Source organism: Microcaecilia unicolor, chromosome 6 (genome assembly GCF_901765095.1).
Source record: "Microcaecilia unicolor chromosome 6, aMicUni1.1, whole genome shotgun sequence".
Classification (NCBI taxonomy): Eukaryota; Metazoa; Chordata; class Amphibia; order Gymnophiona; family Siphonopidae; genus Microcaecilia; species Microcaecilia unicolor.
The window spans coordinates 17089066-17106922 of NC_044036.1; the positions used below are offsets into that span (position 1 = coordinate 17089066).

Here is a 17857-nt window from a genome sequence, read left to right on the forward strand (position 1 = left end):
TACCACACCAAAGGTGTCATAGGCATTCCTGGCCAAGAACTTTCTACACACCTTCTGCTGCTTGACCAACTGGCAGATTTGGTCTGCTCCTATGGGAGTCACAAGTTCCTCTAGCATAGGCTCACGTAGAGCTGGTAAGATTGAATACAAGAGATGAGCATAGAGGCTTGATATTTCTTCCACCCAAAAGAATCCAGGGTCTTAGCTTCTCTACCAGGGGGTGCCAAAGTATAGTCCATAGAACTCCTGGCTCTCTTCAGCGTGGATTTCACCGCCAAGGAATGAGGCAACTGAAGCTTGTCAAACCCTGGAGAAGTCTGGATCCAAAACATGGTATACCTTCTTAGGCAAGACAGGGACCAAAAGAGAACCTTTCAGGATATGATGAAAAGGGACCATCACAGCCTCTCTAGGAGGAGATTCGTAGTCCAGGACCTCAAACATCTCATCCCTGGGCTCGTCCTCTGTCTCCAAATGGATGGGAATAGCAGCTTCCATTCCCCTAACAAAACCTGGGAAGGAAAGGCACTCAGATGGAGACTTCTTACTTTCCTTTGGAGGGGAGGGGTCAGCTAGGATATCATAGGACTCCTCCTCCAAGAAGTACCACAGATTCCTCAGACTCCCATGAGCACTCATCTGTGTCGGCAAAACATGGAGGGCAGAGACCGAGCATGCCTTGAAACAGATAAGCTGTCCTTGAGAAGGGAGTCAAGGCGTCTATCCTTACTCCAGCAAAGCTTCCTCCACTGAGGTTGAGGGAGTGCCAACACAGGTGGCTGTCAACACTGGCGTTGGCAGAGGGCCTTGCAGAGCAGCAGCGACATGGCTGGTGAAAGCATCCTAGATGCCAATGAACACTTACTGTAGAAACCCCGTCAAGAGCTCAGATAGCACGACCCTGCACTCAGAGATGCAACTGGGGAAGGCTGGGGTTGTTCAGAGAGACTGTTGAACTGGAGGGGTTGAAATGGGGGCCTTGTCCTGGCTGCATAGAGACACGCACCTCCTGCATGAAGGGGAAGTGTCCTCCCGGCACAAATGGGGACCAAATCCCCTTGGTGTCAGGTCCAATGCCAACTGGTTCCAGGGGCCCTGCACAGCTGTCGGTGTCTAGGCAGATGGAGACCCACTTGATGCACATCCACTCCCAGTGTCAGACTGGCCTCTCAGCCATACAGACTGATGCACCCGACAGTAATACAGATGCAGATGTTTTGGACTTGGCTCCAAAAACTGAGCCCCTCTAGTCAGTTGGGTTCTTTTCTTCATACGAAGGCAAAGAACACAGCTGGAAGGGGTATGTCACCAAATGCCTAACACCCACCTGGGGCTAACCCTGTGGCCACCTAAAAGGTCTGGCTCAGCATACCCTTCACCGCACGTTTTTTCTTGCCTCCAGCCAAGTCTCCCACCCACAAGTTAATTCCCCACTGGTTTCTATGGACACTAGGGCCACAACCTCAGGGGTCCCACAGCTCCTAGAAAAAACACCGACAAACCAAGAACACAAAAAACACCAGGATTCTTAGTCAGTCCAGGGCAACAGAGCTAATAAACTAACAGGTTTATTATCAGAAAAATGGAACAGATGAAAACGGCTAACAGGTTATCAACAGTAAAATGAAACATTTTCTTACTACCCGAGTAGTACCTGGGGAGTTCAGGACAATAACTGCTCACAGATTTTTGAACAGGGTCTCAGTGCAGAGATCCTTACTCTCCACACTCCCTTTCTGAGGCTGGGGAAATCCAGCATATTCTGGCTGGATTTTGAACTTCAGGGCCAATCAGAGCCCAGAGCATTAACACTGAGGGGATATTTGGCCAATAATTGCAGATTACTTTCCCTCAAGGCTCAAGCTGAAAACAAGTCACCTCTACAACAGCTTTAAAGCAGAGGACAGACACCACCTGCTGACGAAACAAGAGAAATGCACTGAGGAAAAATAGGTCATACAGCCACAGGATAAAATCAGACATGTCCCCTGTTTCAACACAGACACCAAGAATGAGCGTCTTTGCCAGCAATGGTCCTATTGCACTTGCTACAGTGCTTAAAGCCCCTGGGAACTTTCAATAACATGGAAGGGAAAACAGCTGTAGCCAAATCAAATGGCTCAATGGTAGCTAAAAAAAAAGGGCAAGCATCGTGGGGGGGGGGGGGGGGGGGGGGGAGGGAAATACCTGACCAGAGCTAAGAGGACCTATAGAGCAGCCCAAAAAATAAAGGAAAAAAGTGGGGGGGGGGGGGGGGGGGACTGTATAGGAAGGAGGAAAGAACTTTTCCTAAGGAGAAAAGAAAAACCCAAAATGGAGGGCACTAACCCCCACCCCCCCCCCATAAATAATGCTCATATACCAGATGCTGAAAGGAGGGCAGGACAATCATGTTCTTTTCTCACTGAAGAGGAGACTGCTGGTCCCGCGCACTTGCGCTGGGTTGGAGGGCACTCAAGCATGCGTGGTGGGGAGCACTGAAGGTGACGTGGATAAGTGTGAGAATATGGCCTGCTTGTCCTTGGAAAATGGAATATACACACCAACACCTTAATTGATGGCAGAATGGTGGGGATGTCCAAGCAGGTCTGCACCAGTGGCACAGCCATGGAAGGGGGCCTGCCCCCCCACCACCAGTTTGGTCTCAAGCCCCCTACAGAACTGCAGCACCCCTTTACCTTTGCTGGCAGGGATACCTAAGCCCTGCCAGCCAAATACAGTGCCCCTGCTCCTCTCCTTCCTGCAAAGGTAGACAGCATGTCATTAGCCACCGACAGGACTTCTCGTGCATGCTTGTCTGCAGGAAGGAAGCAGAGGCACTGTATTTGGCTAGCGGGGACTCTACATCCCTGCCAGCAAAGGTATGTTCGTGCATGGGGGGGGGGGGGGGATGTGTTGCCCTCCAAGTCCACTCCCCAAATTATAGGGCTGGCTATGCCACTGGTCTGCACTGAAGCAGTTGTGTCAATTCTTGCCCCCTAAATCCAACAGATTAAGCATAGACTGAATGGATCCCACAAAGGCCACAACACAGCAAAGCATGAGTGGAAGCAGAATTGGTCTAGGTGTCGCCACAGAGGCAAGAGGAAGTAAAGAATTTCAGGACCATCTTTATTCTCTTGCCCTCTCACAGCACAAGGCACACAAGTTCATAAATCCCTCCCCAATTACAGTGACCCCAGTTCACTTTTTTCCCCACATAAATAAGACACCTATACTTGATTAACATCAATTTGCTTTTCTTGGTTCTGTACATCTTAGCCCTTGCTATGTTTTTATTTTCCTAGGGGGGAGGGTCAGGAAAGGAACAGGTACCATGTGTTCTGCCATTACAGAATTGCATCTTGGCCTCCCCATCCCCTCAGTGATGAATCCCTGGCACTGCCAGGAATACAAAGCCAATGGGCAATACTTAAGTTGTATTAGCTGCAGGTGCTGCCGACACCCATAAGGCTCTAAAGAGCTTTAAGCCTCTGAACAGTTGCTCTTAAAAATGCACAATAAATCCAACATACTCCTGGGCATTATGCAACACAATTACAGGGTCAAATTGGTACTTGTCATAAAATGATCCCTCAGTTATACTGTGGTTTTATTGCTGGCAAGCACCCTTGCTGGTCTTGAAGATTACTGCTATTACAGTAAAATAGCTTCCATTTTTGACTGTGCAACATGGTTTCTCCCCCCCCCCCCCCCCCCCCCAGTAAAACTGGATTGCAGGTGCTTACCAAAATATTAAAATGTATTACTTGCACAAAACCAACAGAATATGCCAACTTCACTTAGGAGCCCGAGCATCCATGTATCGTTACCCCAGGCTTCAGATGCAAATTATGTCCTTTATCTCTGCATGCCATTTGTAGCTTTCAAAAACCACTCTAAACTGAAGTTAAAACTGTGCATAAGGTTTAGGGCAGGCAATTAATCCCCAATATACAATCTTCTGTTACTGATAGTACAAGTTGTCTCAATGGACTCTAGAATCACAGCCCCACCTGAGTTTGGGTTCTGCTGACGGTACCACTTGTGTTACATTTCCTGATGCTAGGCCTCTATAACCTCACTCTTTGCAGTAAGTCCACTGTACCCATCTACTGATTGTACCGTTCAGATTAATTGATTTGATTACTTTATTTATTTTTTGTCTATTAGATTGTAAGCTCTTTGAGCAGGGACTGTCTTTCTTCTATGTTTGTGCAGCGCTGCGTATGCCTTGTAGCGCTATAGAAATGCTAAATAGTAGTAGTAGTAAGACCGTTGTAATTATGGGAGCCAGTAATTAAGTTATTCTGCTGGCATGGGAACTGGTAACTATGGGGAAAGATGGCTGATGCTGCTAGTTGTATAATTTTTATAATTGGATATTTATGTTTACTCTTGTAACCTGCCTTGAGCGTGTATGGTAAAGGTGGACTAGAGCAGCCAAGATCCAGATGGTCAAAAGCTTTAAAAGCACCTATGATCAGAGATAATTGCACGCAAATTTAAGCAAGAAATTCTCTGTGTATCCTGGGATGCACTGGGTGGGCCTTCACACCATATAAGGGACTTCTTGCCAATGCTTTGGGTGGGGGGCAGGGGGGGAGGTTAAGGGGGGGGGGGCTGGAGACCCACCGGATCAACAGCCCCCCCCCCCGAACCTGGGGGGGCGGGGGGTCGTCAGTTCCTGCAGGGGGTTGCTTCACCATTCCTCTCCCAATGGTCTGCAAACCCTAACACCAGCTCCAAGCTGGCGTACAGTTTGCCACAACCAGCGAGCCAATCTTTGGGGATGAATAGATTTAGCATGCATTTGCATGCTACTTGCGCTAAGAGCCCTGTTTTGCATACTAACTGCGTTCAGAGCCCGCAAGTGCGTTGTTTCACACGCTCGGGGGCTCTGATCATGGGGCGGCAGCAGACGCAGGTGCTCGTATGGCGCTAACAGCCTCTAGCACCTGCATTTGCTTCTGATCATCAGCCCACAAAATTCCTCACCTCAGGAGGAAAGGATTAAGGGGACCCTAGGTATGTGCCCAAGTGTTTAGGAGGGGCCTTCCCAGATGTGCCAACTCATTGGCTCCCAAACTATTTTTGTCCTGGTAAGTTAACTGCTGACAAAAGTCAGGGTGGGGCAGGTCCAGAGCAGGCACTGCTCATAGAGGGCTTATCCTCCTTATGCCATGAAGCAAGGATACCATCATCTGAAACCTTCCACCTGATTACGGGGCCCTGTGTGTTTCTAATTACATAGGAAAGCTAACATGAGGAGGCCACTGGTTTTACTCTGAGAATGGTATGTACGGGTATACTATGATGTAGCTGAGGGCTATTGATAATGACTAGTTGTCTATATATGACTAGAAAACCAAGGCTGGGCAAAATAGGAGAAACCAACCAGTGCAATGGTGTACTGCTGATGCCAGAGGAGGTGCATGGTCAACAGGATCTTTGGAGCAGGAATCATGGGGCAGATGAATGTTAAGCTTGGGGGGGGGGGGGGGCGAGGGTACAGGGGAAGGGGGGAGAAAAGGTTTAAAAACTGTTTGATGAGGACAAGAATCACAGTGTTTAATTAGATGTTTATGTTATGTTTACAATGCACTGTAAAACGACTGTGTGCTGTTGTCATGTTGTGGAATCATCAATAAAAATGTTGAAATATATGACTAGAAAACCCAGGGGTGGGTGCATGGGACTACAAGTCCTACACTGATTCAGCCAAGTAGCACAATTAATATGTTCTCTGGGAGGGGCAAGCAATGAGATAATGTGAAAAAGTCCAGGTTTTGCTAGAAATTTACTCTCTCCTTTAAACCAAATGAATTCCAACAAATATTGCAGGTTTTTGTAATCCCAATGTGCAGGGTCCCAATAATATTGCAGTTTCTTTAATGTAATCTCTAATGTTAACACTGCAGGTGAGTTTTCCTCATTAGGGTGTTTGCCCTGCCCAGGGACCTTTGAGGTTCCGTTTTTTAATATATTACATTTATTGCACACAGTCCACTAAACGATGTTTTATAGCAAAAGATGTCTGTGATTGATGGGTTAAAGTGATTTGCCATTAGGCTACACCTCCAAATTCAAAATTTCAAAAATTCATGCCGACCTCCTTTTATTCTGATATTGCTCCAAGACTGCCCCACTTGACAAATTCCTGTTTTATGTCACTTACCTTCCTCCTCAAACTGCCTCGAGAGTCATGACTAAACATTGGAAAAGATGAAATGGTTTTGTAATTATACAAGAGCAGTTTAGATTCTCTCAACTGGCCTGACTTCTTTAACAGGGAAAAACAAAGATGGCAAAATATTAAAGATACACAGGATGGCACCTGACAAAGACTGCTTACCTTCACTGCGTACTCCTTCCCACTCTGCAGACTGACACAGCCTTGAACCTTTGCATATGCCCCCTCTCCAAGCAGCTCTTCGGTCAGCTTGTACAGATCTGCCAAATAATCCCAGAAGTAAACAAACAAATGCAAGCAAAAAATTGGAAGTGGCTTGTTCTATGACCCTCCATAAGCCAATGGCTTATCAAAAGTTACATATTTAGTTAAGGCCTCTCCCCAGGTTTGGAAATAAAACCTCCACTCATCTTGCCCCATCCTTGGCCACCTTTAAATCTAGACTGAAAGCCCACCTCTTTAACATTGCTTTTGACTCGTAACCACTCGCCTCCACCTACCCTCCTCTCCTCCTTCCTGTACACATTAATTGATTTGATTTGCTTACTTTATTTATTTTTTTGTCTATTAGATTGTAAGCTCTTTGAGCAGGGACTGTCTTTCTTCTATGTTTCTGCAGCGCTGCGTACGCCTTGTAGCGCTATAGAAATGCTAAATAGTAGTAGTAGTAGTAAGTGGTGTCGATCTGTACCTGAACATTGAAGTTCCATATTTAAGCATTAATAAATCTGGGTGAAAATAAGCGTGATTTCAAGTTCTTTACCAAACGATTATTGCTCATGACCACTACAATCTGTTATCAAAGTATCCTTTTTGATAAGTTACTTCAGTTCTGCCCTGCAATAGCTCAGTTTATTGATGTTTCACCTACAGCAAAAGGTCCAAGACCAGGCTGAAGAGACATCCTAACTTAGATATTGGTTAGAAGGAAAAGTTTTCGGTTCTTCTGAAAGGATACCATGAAGGTATTTCTGCTACAGCTTAAAGTGATCTGCTTATCCAGCTGCTCACTAGTCACCTAAGAATCCTTTCAGAAGCTGTTCCTGGAAGTAGGGCTCCTGGTACATTTAAAGTACAATAAGCTAAAGCAGCTACTCACTAGTCCATCTCTCTCACACTCCCCCAAGCCCTCATCCACTCAGATCCTGCCACCATTTTCCTTCACCTTTCTAGCTGCAAAGGAACCACCACTTTACTTGCACACAGCAATTTGGCTCACTAAGTTTGAGCCACATGGTACCTGAACTTCCTGCACCATGCCACGCAGTGAGCTGAATTGCTACGGGCAAGTAGGAAACATTTTCTGTGGCAGCACCAAAAAATAAAAGTTGGGAAGGGGGGGGGGGGGGGGGGGGGGGGGGGGAGTTAAAAAAAATCTCAGGTGCCAGCCTGGGATTTGTCAAGCCTTGTGTTAAAGGGAATTAAGTTAGCCCTCCTAATTTACGGCATTCTCTTATCTTTGTGGTTATCATGAAGAGAAGTATATCAACAAATCTGAGACTTCTCCCCTCCCACTCAAAGCATCCAGCATTTCTCTCCGTTTCCCTCCTCTTCCCCCCCCCCCCCCCATCCAGGTGTCCAGCATCTCCTCCTACCACCTGCAAATATCACCATAGAAGCACAAAGGAAAATAAAAATGTGCCTTTGTGAGGGGAAGTACGGTGCTGGCACAGCCAAAACAGCAGCAAAAGAAGTCCTTTAAAAGCTGCTGTGAGGTTGGCCCTTCAGTATCTCACCCCCTCCTACATACTGTCAGAGGAGGGACCTAGCAGGCCTTGCATAGGTGCCAGATCTGAAAGGCCTGCTGTTGTCCATGGCTTTTAAAAGAGTTTCCCCGGCACTGCTGCTTCCCTCCCCCTACCCCCAAGCCTGATGCTGTAGACAGCTACCATGGTAGTCTGCCCTCCGCCTGGTTTTTCAAGAAGGACCCTAACTAGCCTCCCATCATCAGGGTAGGTCATCCACATTCAGCCTATGAGAGCTTACAAATCACTACATACAGGCTGGAATGACAGCAGGCCCGCCGAGAGACTGGGGCGGGCCCAGGCCACCCCCTGTACCCAGCCCCCACTGCCACCCCCCAGGTTGTCGCCACCCCCCCTCCCCCCCCGAGCGGGGCCCGGCGCCACAGTCCCACCCACCTCCGCCATCGGGCCGGGCCCCTTCCACCCGAACCCCCGCCACACAGACGCACTCCTCTCAGCTGATCTTCGCTGTACTCTGCAGGACTTCTGTGCCGGAGGCAGAAGACAGCACTTCTGCAGGCGGGGGTTCGGGTGGAAGGGGCCCGGTGGCGGGTAGGACTGCGGCGCCGGGCCCCCCTTGGAGGCCCAGGCCCCGGGAATTTTGTCCCCCCTGTCCCCCCCTCTCGGCAGCCCTGAATGATAGCATAAAGAGGGGAGAGTGGAGATGCTTCTCACTCCCCCCCCCCCCCCCCCAAGGAATGCTTTATTAGTATCTACATACTGCCAATTGTACCTGGTGTTTTTTTTAGTCAAAGTTCAAACTGACAACTAACGTACTACAGTCAGCTGTAGGCTGGCTCATTCTGAATCAGAAACTAAGATACAGAAACGTAAGCAAGACCAAATTTTAATTTGGAACTACCAACCTTCAAATTTCCCAAAGTTATCTGTAGCTCTGGTTTTCCGTTTTTTCTTTTTCTTCTTATTACTGTCTTCAGTCACAAGTGACTGGGTAATGACCATCTCTGTCAGAGAAACAAAGATTACAAGAAAGCCCCTGTAAGAAATTAATTGCAATGAATTAAACATTTAAGAGACGCAGTGATTGCATTTAATCAAGTCACTAATGGCTTAAGACTGAAGCATACCTTAAACTCCTACCATTACCCCAAATTAGAAAGTGGCTCCCCTGAGTAACTTAGTTAATGGAATGATGTCTGGCAACCCAAATGCTCTTAGAGATGGCACCATGGGGAGTGGTGGGGGGGGGGTGAGACAGTTTTCTGAAAAAGCAGTTACTGGATAATACTTGAATTTATTTAAAGAAACCCTGAGGTAAAAAGGTTCCTTCTCTTTAAAAGTTACAATCCAGGTTACTCTCTTTATGCAATCCTACTATAACAGACCTGATTAGAAGAGTACATCAAGCATCAAATGGGGTAAATGCAGCATGGAAAGATTCATCAAGTGATCAGAGATTAGCTTATGCAGCAATCAGACATGGAGAGATTGCCCTCTATACAGTGAAATGGCCAGATCTGGTTTTCCTGTAGAGCCGTCAATTGCTTGGTAGTGATATAGAGGGCAGACAACTTGGGGGGGGGGGGGGGGGGGGGGGGGTAGGTAGGGAATAAAAACATGACAACAGGTGTCTTCACAAGAATATCATCCAAAGTCTACTGTCTACAACATGCTTTTGCATGAGATTTCTTCCACTGCCAGACATGTCAAACCAGTAAGCACTAACAAGGCACAGATTTTAAAATACTACACTTCAATCTCAAATGTTGTGAAGCTAAATAAAAAGCTGCAATTGATTCTGACATGGTCACAAATCGATAGAAATGTCAACAGTGACTGAACGTTCAATTTTAGGGCACATGTTTAATTCTTTTAGGACAAGTACCTGGTCTATGCTGCATTAATTTTTCAGAAAAGGTTTCACTGGAAAGGATGCTGGTTCTTAATCACAAGGCTTGTGGAATGGAAGTGTTCTGCCTGTAACAAAAAAACAAAAGCGTTCTCTAGAACAGGGGATCTGAAAAACACAAGTTTTAGAGAACGTGGAGGGAGAAGGATGTACACACTTGGCAATGGTGCTCACCTGTAACACGTTTTGCTTAGATAACTGGAATGATAAGGCACTCGTAGGTGACATTCAACAGCACCAAGACAAACACTTCTCCTAGACCTTCGGTGTTTTATCAATTGTCTACAAAAAGACACCTAACAGGTAAGCAATATATTTCTATTTTTTTTAAAACAAGTTTGCTTCCCTGTTTTAACAAGTGTCTTCTGTAGACAAGTGTCATAAAGCACCAAAGGACTAAGTCACACACACAAGTGATATAAAGCACCAAAGGACTAAGTCACACACACAAGTGACTCCCAAGCTTAGGGCTACTGAATTGTCTAAGCCTCTGGAGCAGCCCAGTGTGTCAAATTTAAGAGTTGCTGTTTCAGAAGGACACTGTCCAGTAGCACTAAACCATCCCGTGAAGTCAAGTATTAAGAGGACTAGCTGCCTCGCATCTAATATTGACAGATAAGTTTAAAAAGTTTTCGAGTTGCAATAGCTCCAATTTGATGAGACTTGATTTAGAGCCCAGAGAAATAGCTGCTTGTACACGAGAGGCTAACCCATTTGCCAGAGTTTTTCGTAACTGGTATCAAAAGAAACCGAGTTGAGTTGACTTTCAAGGATACAGCTCTAAGTAAAAGGTTAGAGCCCATTGCCTCTGGGGTAGCCCTTATTCTAGCTTTTCTGCCATGCTCTGCCTCTCTACACAAGCTCACAACAGAAAGGGAAACGTGGATAGGAGAAGAGCCACATGCTTAGAGACCAGATATTTCTCAATGGACAAAGGATGGATTTGGAAATGCCCACCTCCTTGAGGATACACACAATACAAAGTCTGATGGAAGGCTGGTGAGGGTGGGGGGATGTCATTGCTATATACTGGTAAGGGGAGATAGTTGGTGCTCTCCTTCAGCTCATTTGGATTCAAAGTAGCCCTGACTTATGAATTAGTGAAGATCACCAATCTAGAGTATAAAGGGGATTAGACAAAATATAGATTTAGATAAATAAATAAAGTACAAGTTTTTGTACCTGGGACAATGGAGTGTTGTGGCTAGCCCAGAGTTACAAAGATCTGCAGTGGGAATCAACTCTAGTTCCCCAGGTTCTCAGCCCACTGCCCTAACCATTAGGGTACTCCTCCACTCCAAAGGATTTATTAATGAAGGTTAGTAATCTCCCCCTTTAGCATCTGGTATCTTCCTGCTACTGCCCAGACTACCTCACCACCAACACAGGAGCCCCCCCCCCCAAAAAAAAAAAAAGTCAGGGGGGGGAGGCAAAAACAGCTGCAGGAAAGCCTTTTAAAAGCTGCCATGAGGACCCTTTCAGCATTCCAACACACCCTCAAGACCTGCTACATCCCACTCCCTCCTACATGTCAGAAGGGAGGGACCTAGCAGACCATGAGTGAGTATGTGCACTGTAAGAACTCAGAGGAAAGGTATGTTACCAGTGGTGTGCCACAAGATCAGTTCTTGGTCAAGTTCTGCAATATCGCTTACAAAAATTTGTTTTAATGGCTGTCTGGTAAGGTTCGTCTCTCTGCAGATGATTTCAAAGTCTAATGGTATGGAAAACCTGAAGATGGTTCTAGTGAAGTCTAAAGAATGGTGAAGAATTTGGCAGCTAAGATTTAACACTAAAAAAATTGCAGGGTCATGCATTTGGCCTGCATAATCCTAAGGGAGAGGTAAAGGAGGAGGAGGCCATACTTCTGTGCAGGAAAGAGCAGGACGAGTTAATCATACCATGATAACCTTAAGGTGGCCTAACAAGCGGAAAGCTTGACAGCATAGGGAGAGGAATGGCCAGCAGGAAAGAGTTGATGGTGCCTCTATATAAAAGTCTCATGCAACCTCATTTAGAGTACTGTGTGCAATTCTGGAGACCATCTTCACATTAAACAGGATGGAGAAAGATAACTTATAAAGCTGCAGCAACTGAGGCTAAGAAGATCAGAATACACTACAAAACATTTAAAATCTTTAGATCTCTTACGAACTATTTTTAACTCAAACATTTGAAGAATTACAACCTTCAGTTGAGGAGTTGGCTAGATTTTTTTTTTTTTTAAGATAAATATAAGAACTACATTATTACATACAGGTCCTAACATTAGATATGACAATTTGTTATGAAATTGGGACCGAAGTAGATCTTGTTTGATCTGAATTTACTGCAGTTACTTCAAGAGAGGTGGAACCTTAATTATTAAAAACAAAGGTTCGCTGGCAAGTTTTGTATGCTTGATCACTGACCTTCATATTTGCTAAGAAAAGCACCCCCTCTCCCCACACAACTTGGATAACACAGTTAGTAAATGTATTGGCAGAAGGAACATTTCCTTGGGATTCTGGTAGCACAGTTTTGACTCCAATTCCCAAGTCTGGCAATACTAATTTGACCAAAAGCTCGTTTTCGACCAGGCGCCAGTATCCCTTGATTTGCTAAATTAGTAGAATTATTAGCTACAAAACTACAGTACGATATAGATTGTCTTCATGAGTCCCAATTTGGATTTAGAGCAAGGCACAGTACCGAGGCATTACCAGTGAATTTGGTTACTAAAGGTTAAGAACTTGCTTAGTCAAACATCCCCTCAGTTCTATTACAATTTGACATCTTGGGCGCTTTTGATGCCGTTGATCTGTTATTACTAACTAGGTTGAGTGATTTGGGCTTGACTGGCACTGCTTTGGAATAGTTTTAAGGGTTTCCTTGAAAAGAGAGACAATACAGTGTGAGAAAGAATAGGAAACTGTCTAAATCATGGAGCTCTGTATTTGGAGTGCCTTGAGGGCTCCCTTATTTTGCCCTTATCCTATATAATAAAAAGCACCTCCAACGTTCTGAAGCTGACTCCGTGGCAGTGAAAGGTTGAAGAATTCGTGCTGCCTCTAATGATGTATCCATCTCCCGAATTGACATCACGTATTTCTGGGTTCATCACAAACAACACTGACCAACCACAGGATACGAGGCACAACCTCAACGTCTATAGCCTTCCCTTCAACTTCATTCCCTCAGAGTCCTGCCCTCGCGGAAAGAGGAAATGACGTCAGCAGGCGGGACAAAGACGTGGCCACTTCGACGGAGGGAACAAAGTCGAAGGGAAGGCTACAGATGAGCAGGGCTTTCAAAGACACAGCCACTTCGACGGAGGTAAACGGGAGCTAGGAGAATCGCTGGGTGGCTGGAGGGGGGCGGCAGGAGACAAAGGAGATGCTCACACCCAGCGGTCTCACTCTCTCTCTCACATACAGTCACTCTCACACAAACATACACACTCCGAGAAAAACCTTGCTAGCGCCCGTTTCATGTGTGTCAGAAACGGGCCTGTTTTACTAGTTGTTCAATGTTTTTATGAGTTCATTAGGAAATTTTTTAAGTTCTTCATTCTTTTTATGTAGCTTCCTATGTAGATATTTTTATTTTGTTACCACTCTCTACTGAAATATTAGATTTTCAGACCACTATTTCAGACTACTTTCAGAACTCAAAAATGGGCTTCTGCAAATTAGTGTTAAATATAGCAAAACTAGGTTATTATTTTCATAACTGACTAGAATTCCACAAAATTTGACCCTTAAAACTGGGGTGAGTTTGGCTTTCAAAAGAGTTTGGCTTTCAAAAGATCATCAAGAGTATTAGGTTTCACTCTAGATATACAATTAACATTCAAGAATCAAAGTTAATAATTTACGTAAAAGGTGAGATGGCTTAGAGCTATACGTTCCTCATTTTTCCCAGCACAATTTAAACTGCTTGTTCAGGCAACCATCTTGTCGCAGTTGGATTACTTCAACTCTTTGTATGCAGGGATCAATCAGATATATCCAAAAGGCTTCAAATGTTGCAGCATTGTGCTTTAATTTTTAGCAAGAAAGTTTGATCGTGTAACACCACCATTGCTTAGGGAACTGCACTGGTTACTAGTCAACTTGAGGACTGAATATGTTGGTCTGCTTGGTCCGTAAGATTTTTCTAAGGTTCCTGTTCAGCTGATCATGTTTCTTTAATTTCATATCCTACTTCATTACTTTCTATGCGTAAATGTTATGCATTAAATCTAGCTTTTCCTGCAGTTAAGATTCGATCTAAGTGGTATTTTGATAGCTCATTTATTTTTGTTACATTTGTACCCTGCGCTTTCCCACTCATGGCAGGCTCACTGCGGCTTACATGGGGCAATGGAGGGTTAAGTGACTTGCCCAGAGTCACAAGGAACTGCCTGTGCCTGAAGTGGGAATTGAACTCAGTTCCTCAGGACCAAAGTCCACCACCCTAACCACTAGGCCACTCCTCCACTGTTGCTACTATTTGAGATTCTACATGGAATGTTGCTATTCCACTAGCAACATTCCATGTAGAAGTCGGCCCTTGCAGATCACCAATGTGGCCGCGCAGGCTTCTGCTTCTGCGAGTCTGACACAGAAACAGAAGCCTGCGCAGCCTTGTACATGGAATGTGGCTAGTGGAATAGCAACATTCCATGTAGAATCTCCAATAGTATCTATTTTCTTTTTGTTACATTTGTACCCTGCGCTTTCCCACTCATGGCAGGCTCAATGCGGCTTACATGGGGCAATGGAGGGTTAAATGACTTGCCCAGAGTCACAAGGAGCTGCCTGTGCCTGAAGTGGGAATCAAACTCAGTTCCTCAGGACCAAAGTCCACCACCCTAACCACTAGGCCACTCCTCCACTGTTTTATATCAGTCATATGGCATTCCTTCACATTTTTGTGAAATTATAGATTATGCATTATTTAGGAAGCTTTTGAAAACATTGAGAGATATTTTCATGTCTGACATCTCACTATGTAATTGATGTTCTTGTTACTCGCTATGATTCCTAAGGGAAATTAGAAGGTTAGAAATGCCAGGAATAGATTAGAAGGAGTTCATCCAGAGGGCAGCTACTAAAAAAAAAAAAAAAACGTCAGTGTTCATCAATATAAAACATATGGAACAAAGATCTCAATACTTATGCTTTGAAAGTCCAGAGAAGGGAGATATGATAGAGATTTAAATACTTCTGTGTCAAAAGCACAGGTAAATCTTGAAAGGAAGTTCTGGAACGAGGTGGCATAGGATGAAGGTGAAGAGGGGACAGACTTCAGGAGTAATCTAAGGAAAGGGCGGTGGATGCGCAGAAAGGTCTCCCGGTGGAAGTGGAGATAAAGACTACCTAAAATTCAAGAGATCTTATATGCCTGTCTCACCCTAAGAGGAAGGGATAGACAGTACAGTTGGGAAGGCTTGTGGGCCATGTGGTCTGCTATACTTTCTCCCCCCCCAATACTCAGCCAGCGATGGACAACTTTGTCCGCTGCTGGCACTAAAATCGGAAATTCAATGCTGGGTCCTGTGCGAGCTTCAGCGCTGAATTTGGCTTTTGTTTTTAAGCTGTATCATTATTCAGACTTAACTGGCCATGGGCTAGTGCATAAAGAAAGGACAGCTATTTATGCGGTCCTATTTATGTGCTAAATAAGGCTGGTCAGCTCTGAATGGAAAGATATCAAGAAAATATTCAGGGGTAGAACCAGTTTAAATACTACGCAGGCTAATTTAACAAAAACAAAATAAAGATGCAAAGGGAGCCAATGAAGGCTTATCAGAGTCAAAGTGGCTATAGCAAATTTGAAATACAAGTTTACTGGTGGTATTCTGTACAATTTGGAACGTACAACGTAATTTAACTACAAGATGAATAAAGGCTATTTATAGTAATCCAAATGAGGTTAAAAAAAAAAAATAAATAAAAAAGCCTGCACAAAAACAGAAAAATGCTTTTCATCAAAAAAAAAAAAAAAAGTTCAGAAGAGTGGTGTGTAGAATAAAGCCCAGGACTTCTGAAATCTGTTCAACCTTCAAAGACAGGTCATTAGTTAATGGCATAACATCTGGAACTAAGCCAGTCAGCGATCGAACCAAAGGGTGATCCAACCAAAGCAATTTAGTCTTGTTAAACTGAAACCATGTTGAGCTATAATGCTCTAACAGAAAATACAGGTTACAATTTAATTGCATGATCCTTATTCACAGGAATTAAAAGAAAGTCATTGGTGTAAACTTTAATATCAAACATATAAATGGCAAGTGACCGACTCACCTGCAAATGCGCAGTAGAGACTTCCCTCTCCGTCCCGCCCTCGCGTCAAGACGTGATGACGTCAGAGGGCGGAACAGAGAGGGAAACGGAGTTGGAGTCACTGTCGGATGCTGCCGCCTGGAAACGAACATCGTGCGCACCAACCTCCACCCTTCCCCCCCCCCATACCTGCCGCCGCTCCTGCCCTCCTCCGCATCGGGCCCCCTGCACTGACCTGACAGCGCCTCTCACCTCCGTATGGAAGCACTGCAGACAGCAGCAGAGCGATCTGCTGCTGCCTGCAGCGCTTTCACACGGAGGTGAGAGGCACTGTCAGGTCAGTGCAGGGGGCCAGGCACGGATGGGGGAGGGATCGGCAGCGGTGAGGAGGGTAGCTGGAAATCTCGCTCGTTTTTACGGGCTTAACGGCTAGTCTAAAAAGAGAAAAAACAATAGAAAAAAAACTGCACACACACATGTAAACATTAAATATAGATGAGTGACCCCTGAAATGCCCCCAACATAGCCTGCTTCCACTTCAGCGCTAATCATTTTCAATGGCACTAGGCTGCTGAAAATGGCCAGATAGCCACATAAAAGCATGCTAACCAGTCACTCTGTTTCTATGTTATGATGGAATTGGGTATATGGCTCATACATTACTAATGCCTGAAGTTTGTCACCTCTCCTAGCTGAAGTGAAAGCTATTAAGACCACTTTCCAAATTAGTAACTTGAGAAGCTTTATCTAGATGCTCAAATCAAGAACTAAATTTAGGTCGCGAGGCAGGGGACTTCAGTAACAGAGGCTTTATATGAACTAAGCCTTTTATAAAAAGGGCAACCAGCTGCAATTAAATCAGAAGGCTACTTACTGGAACATGGTATGCATACAGTGCACTAAGATATCAGGAAAAATTCTGTTTCATGGAGAGAGTGGTTGATACCTGGAATGCCCTCCAGAGGGAGATGATAGAGAACAACTGTGACAAAATTCAAAAAGGAATGGGATGAACACAGAGGAACTATTTAGAAAATAGATGGTATAAAACATAGTATGGAAAGGGCTTCTCAATGGCAACTTCAGTAACTGGAACCGAGGACAGTGCCAGGCAGACTTTAATAGTCTGGGCACCACAAATGACAAGACATATTCAGATAGGCTGGAGTGGGCTTAGGCAGCAACTCCAGTAGGTGGAACATAAGAACAGAGTTGGGTGGACTATGTCCCAGAAACACCAAAGAAAGATTTGGTGATAATCACATTCATTGTTGATTTAATCATGAGTGGAAGAGTGGCCTAGTGGTTAGGATGGTGGACTTTGGTCCTGAGGAACTGAGTTTGATTCCCACTTCAGGCACAGGCAGCTCCTTGTGACTCTGGGCAAGTCACTTAACCCTCCATTGCCCCATGTAAGCTGCATTGAGCCTGCCATGAGTGGGAAAGCGCGGGGTACAAATGTAACAAAAATAAAAAAAAATAAATTGATAATGAGCGTGACTGTTGGGCAGACTGGATGGACTGCTCAGGTCATTTTTTTATTTATTTATTTTATTGCATTTGTATCCCACATTCCCCCACCTATTTGCAGGCTCAATGTGGCTTACATAGATTTGTTAACTGTCATTTCAGGATATCAGATACAGTTCGTAATGTGAGGCAATTAAGGAAGGGAAGAGAGTGATTAGGGTAGTTATAGACGGTGGGTGTTCCTGATTGAGTTGATTGTTGAGGTGACTTAGTGAGGCAATAGGTTCTCATTGTAGGCCTTGTTGAAGAAGAATGTCTTCAGAGATTTTCAAAAGATAGTTATTTCGTTGAT

At 44.8% G+C, this 17857-nt stretch overlaps 1 protein-coding gene across 3 annotated transcripts in view; it reads right to left on the bottom strand.

The window, feature by feature from the left end:
- The window catches only part of MKNK1 (MAPK interacting serine/threonine kinase 1), a 193556-nt gene that overhangs the window by 155349 nt on the left and 20350 nt on the right, over positions 1–17857 (bottom strand). For 2 of the 3 annotated variants that reach the window (XM_030207029.1, XM_030207027.1), the window contains exons 2-4: positions 9764–9855; positions 8784–8882; positions 6335–6432 (exon numbers count right to left, since the gene is read on the bottom strand). In XM_030207029.1, coding sequence (XP_030062889.1) covers positions 6335–6432; positions 8784–8882; positions 9764–9779 — 213 coding nt within the window. In that variant the 5' untranslated portion in view covers positions 9780–9855. Of the gene's footprint in view, positions 1–6334; positions 6433–8783; positions 8915–9763; positions 9856–17857 lie in introns of all 3 variants that reach the window. The other variant, XM_030207028.1, reaches the window with a different exon arrangement.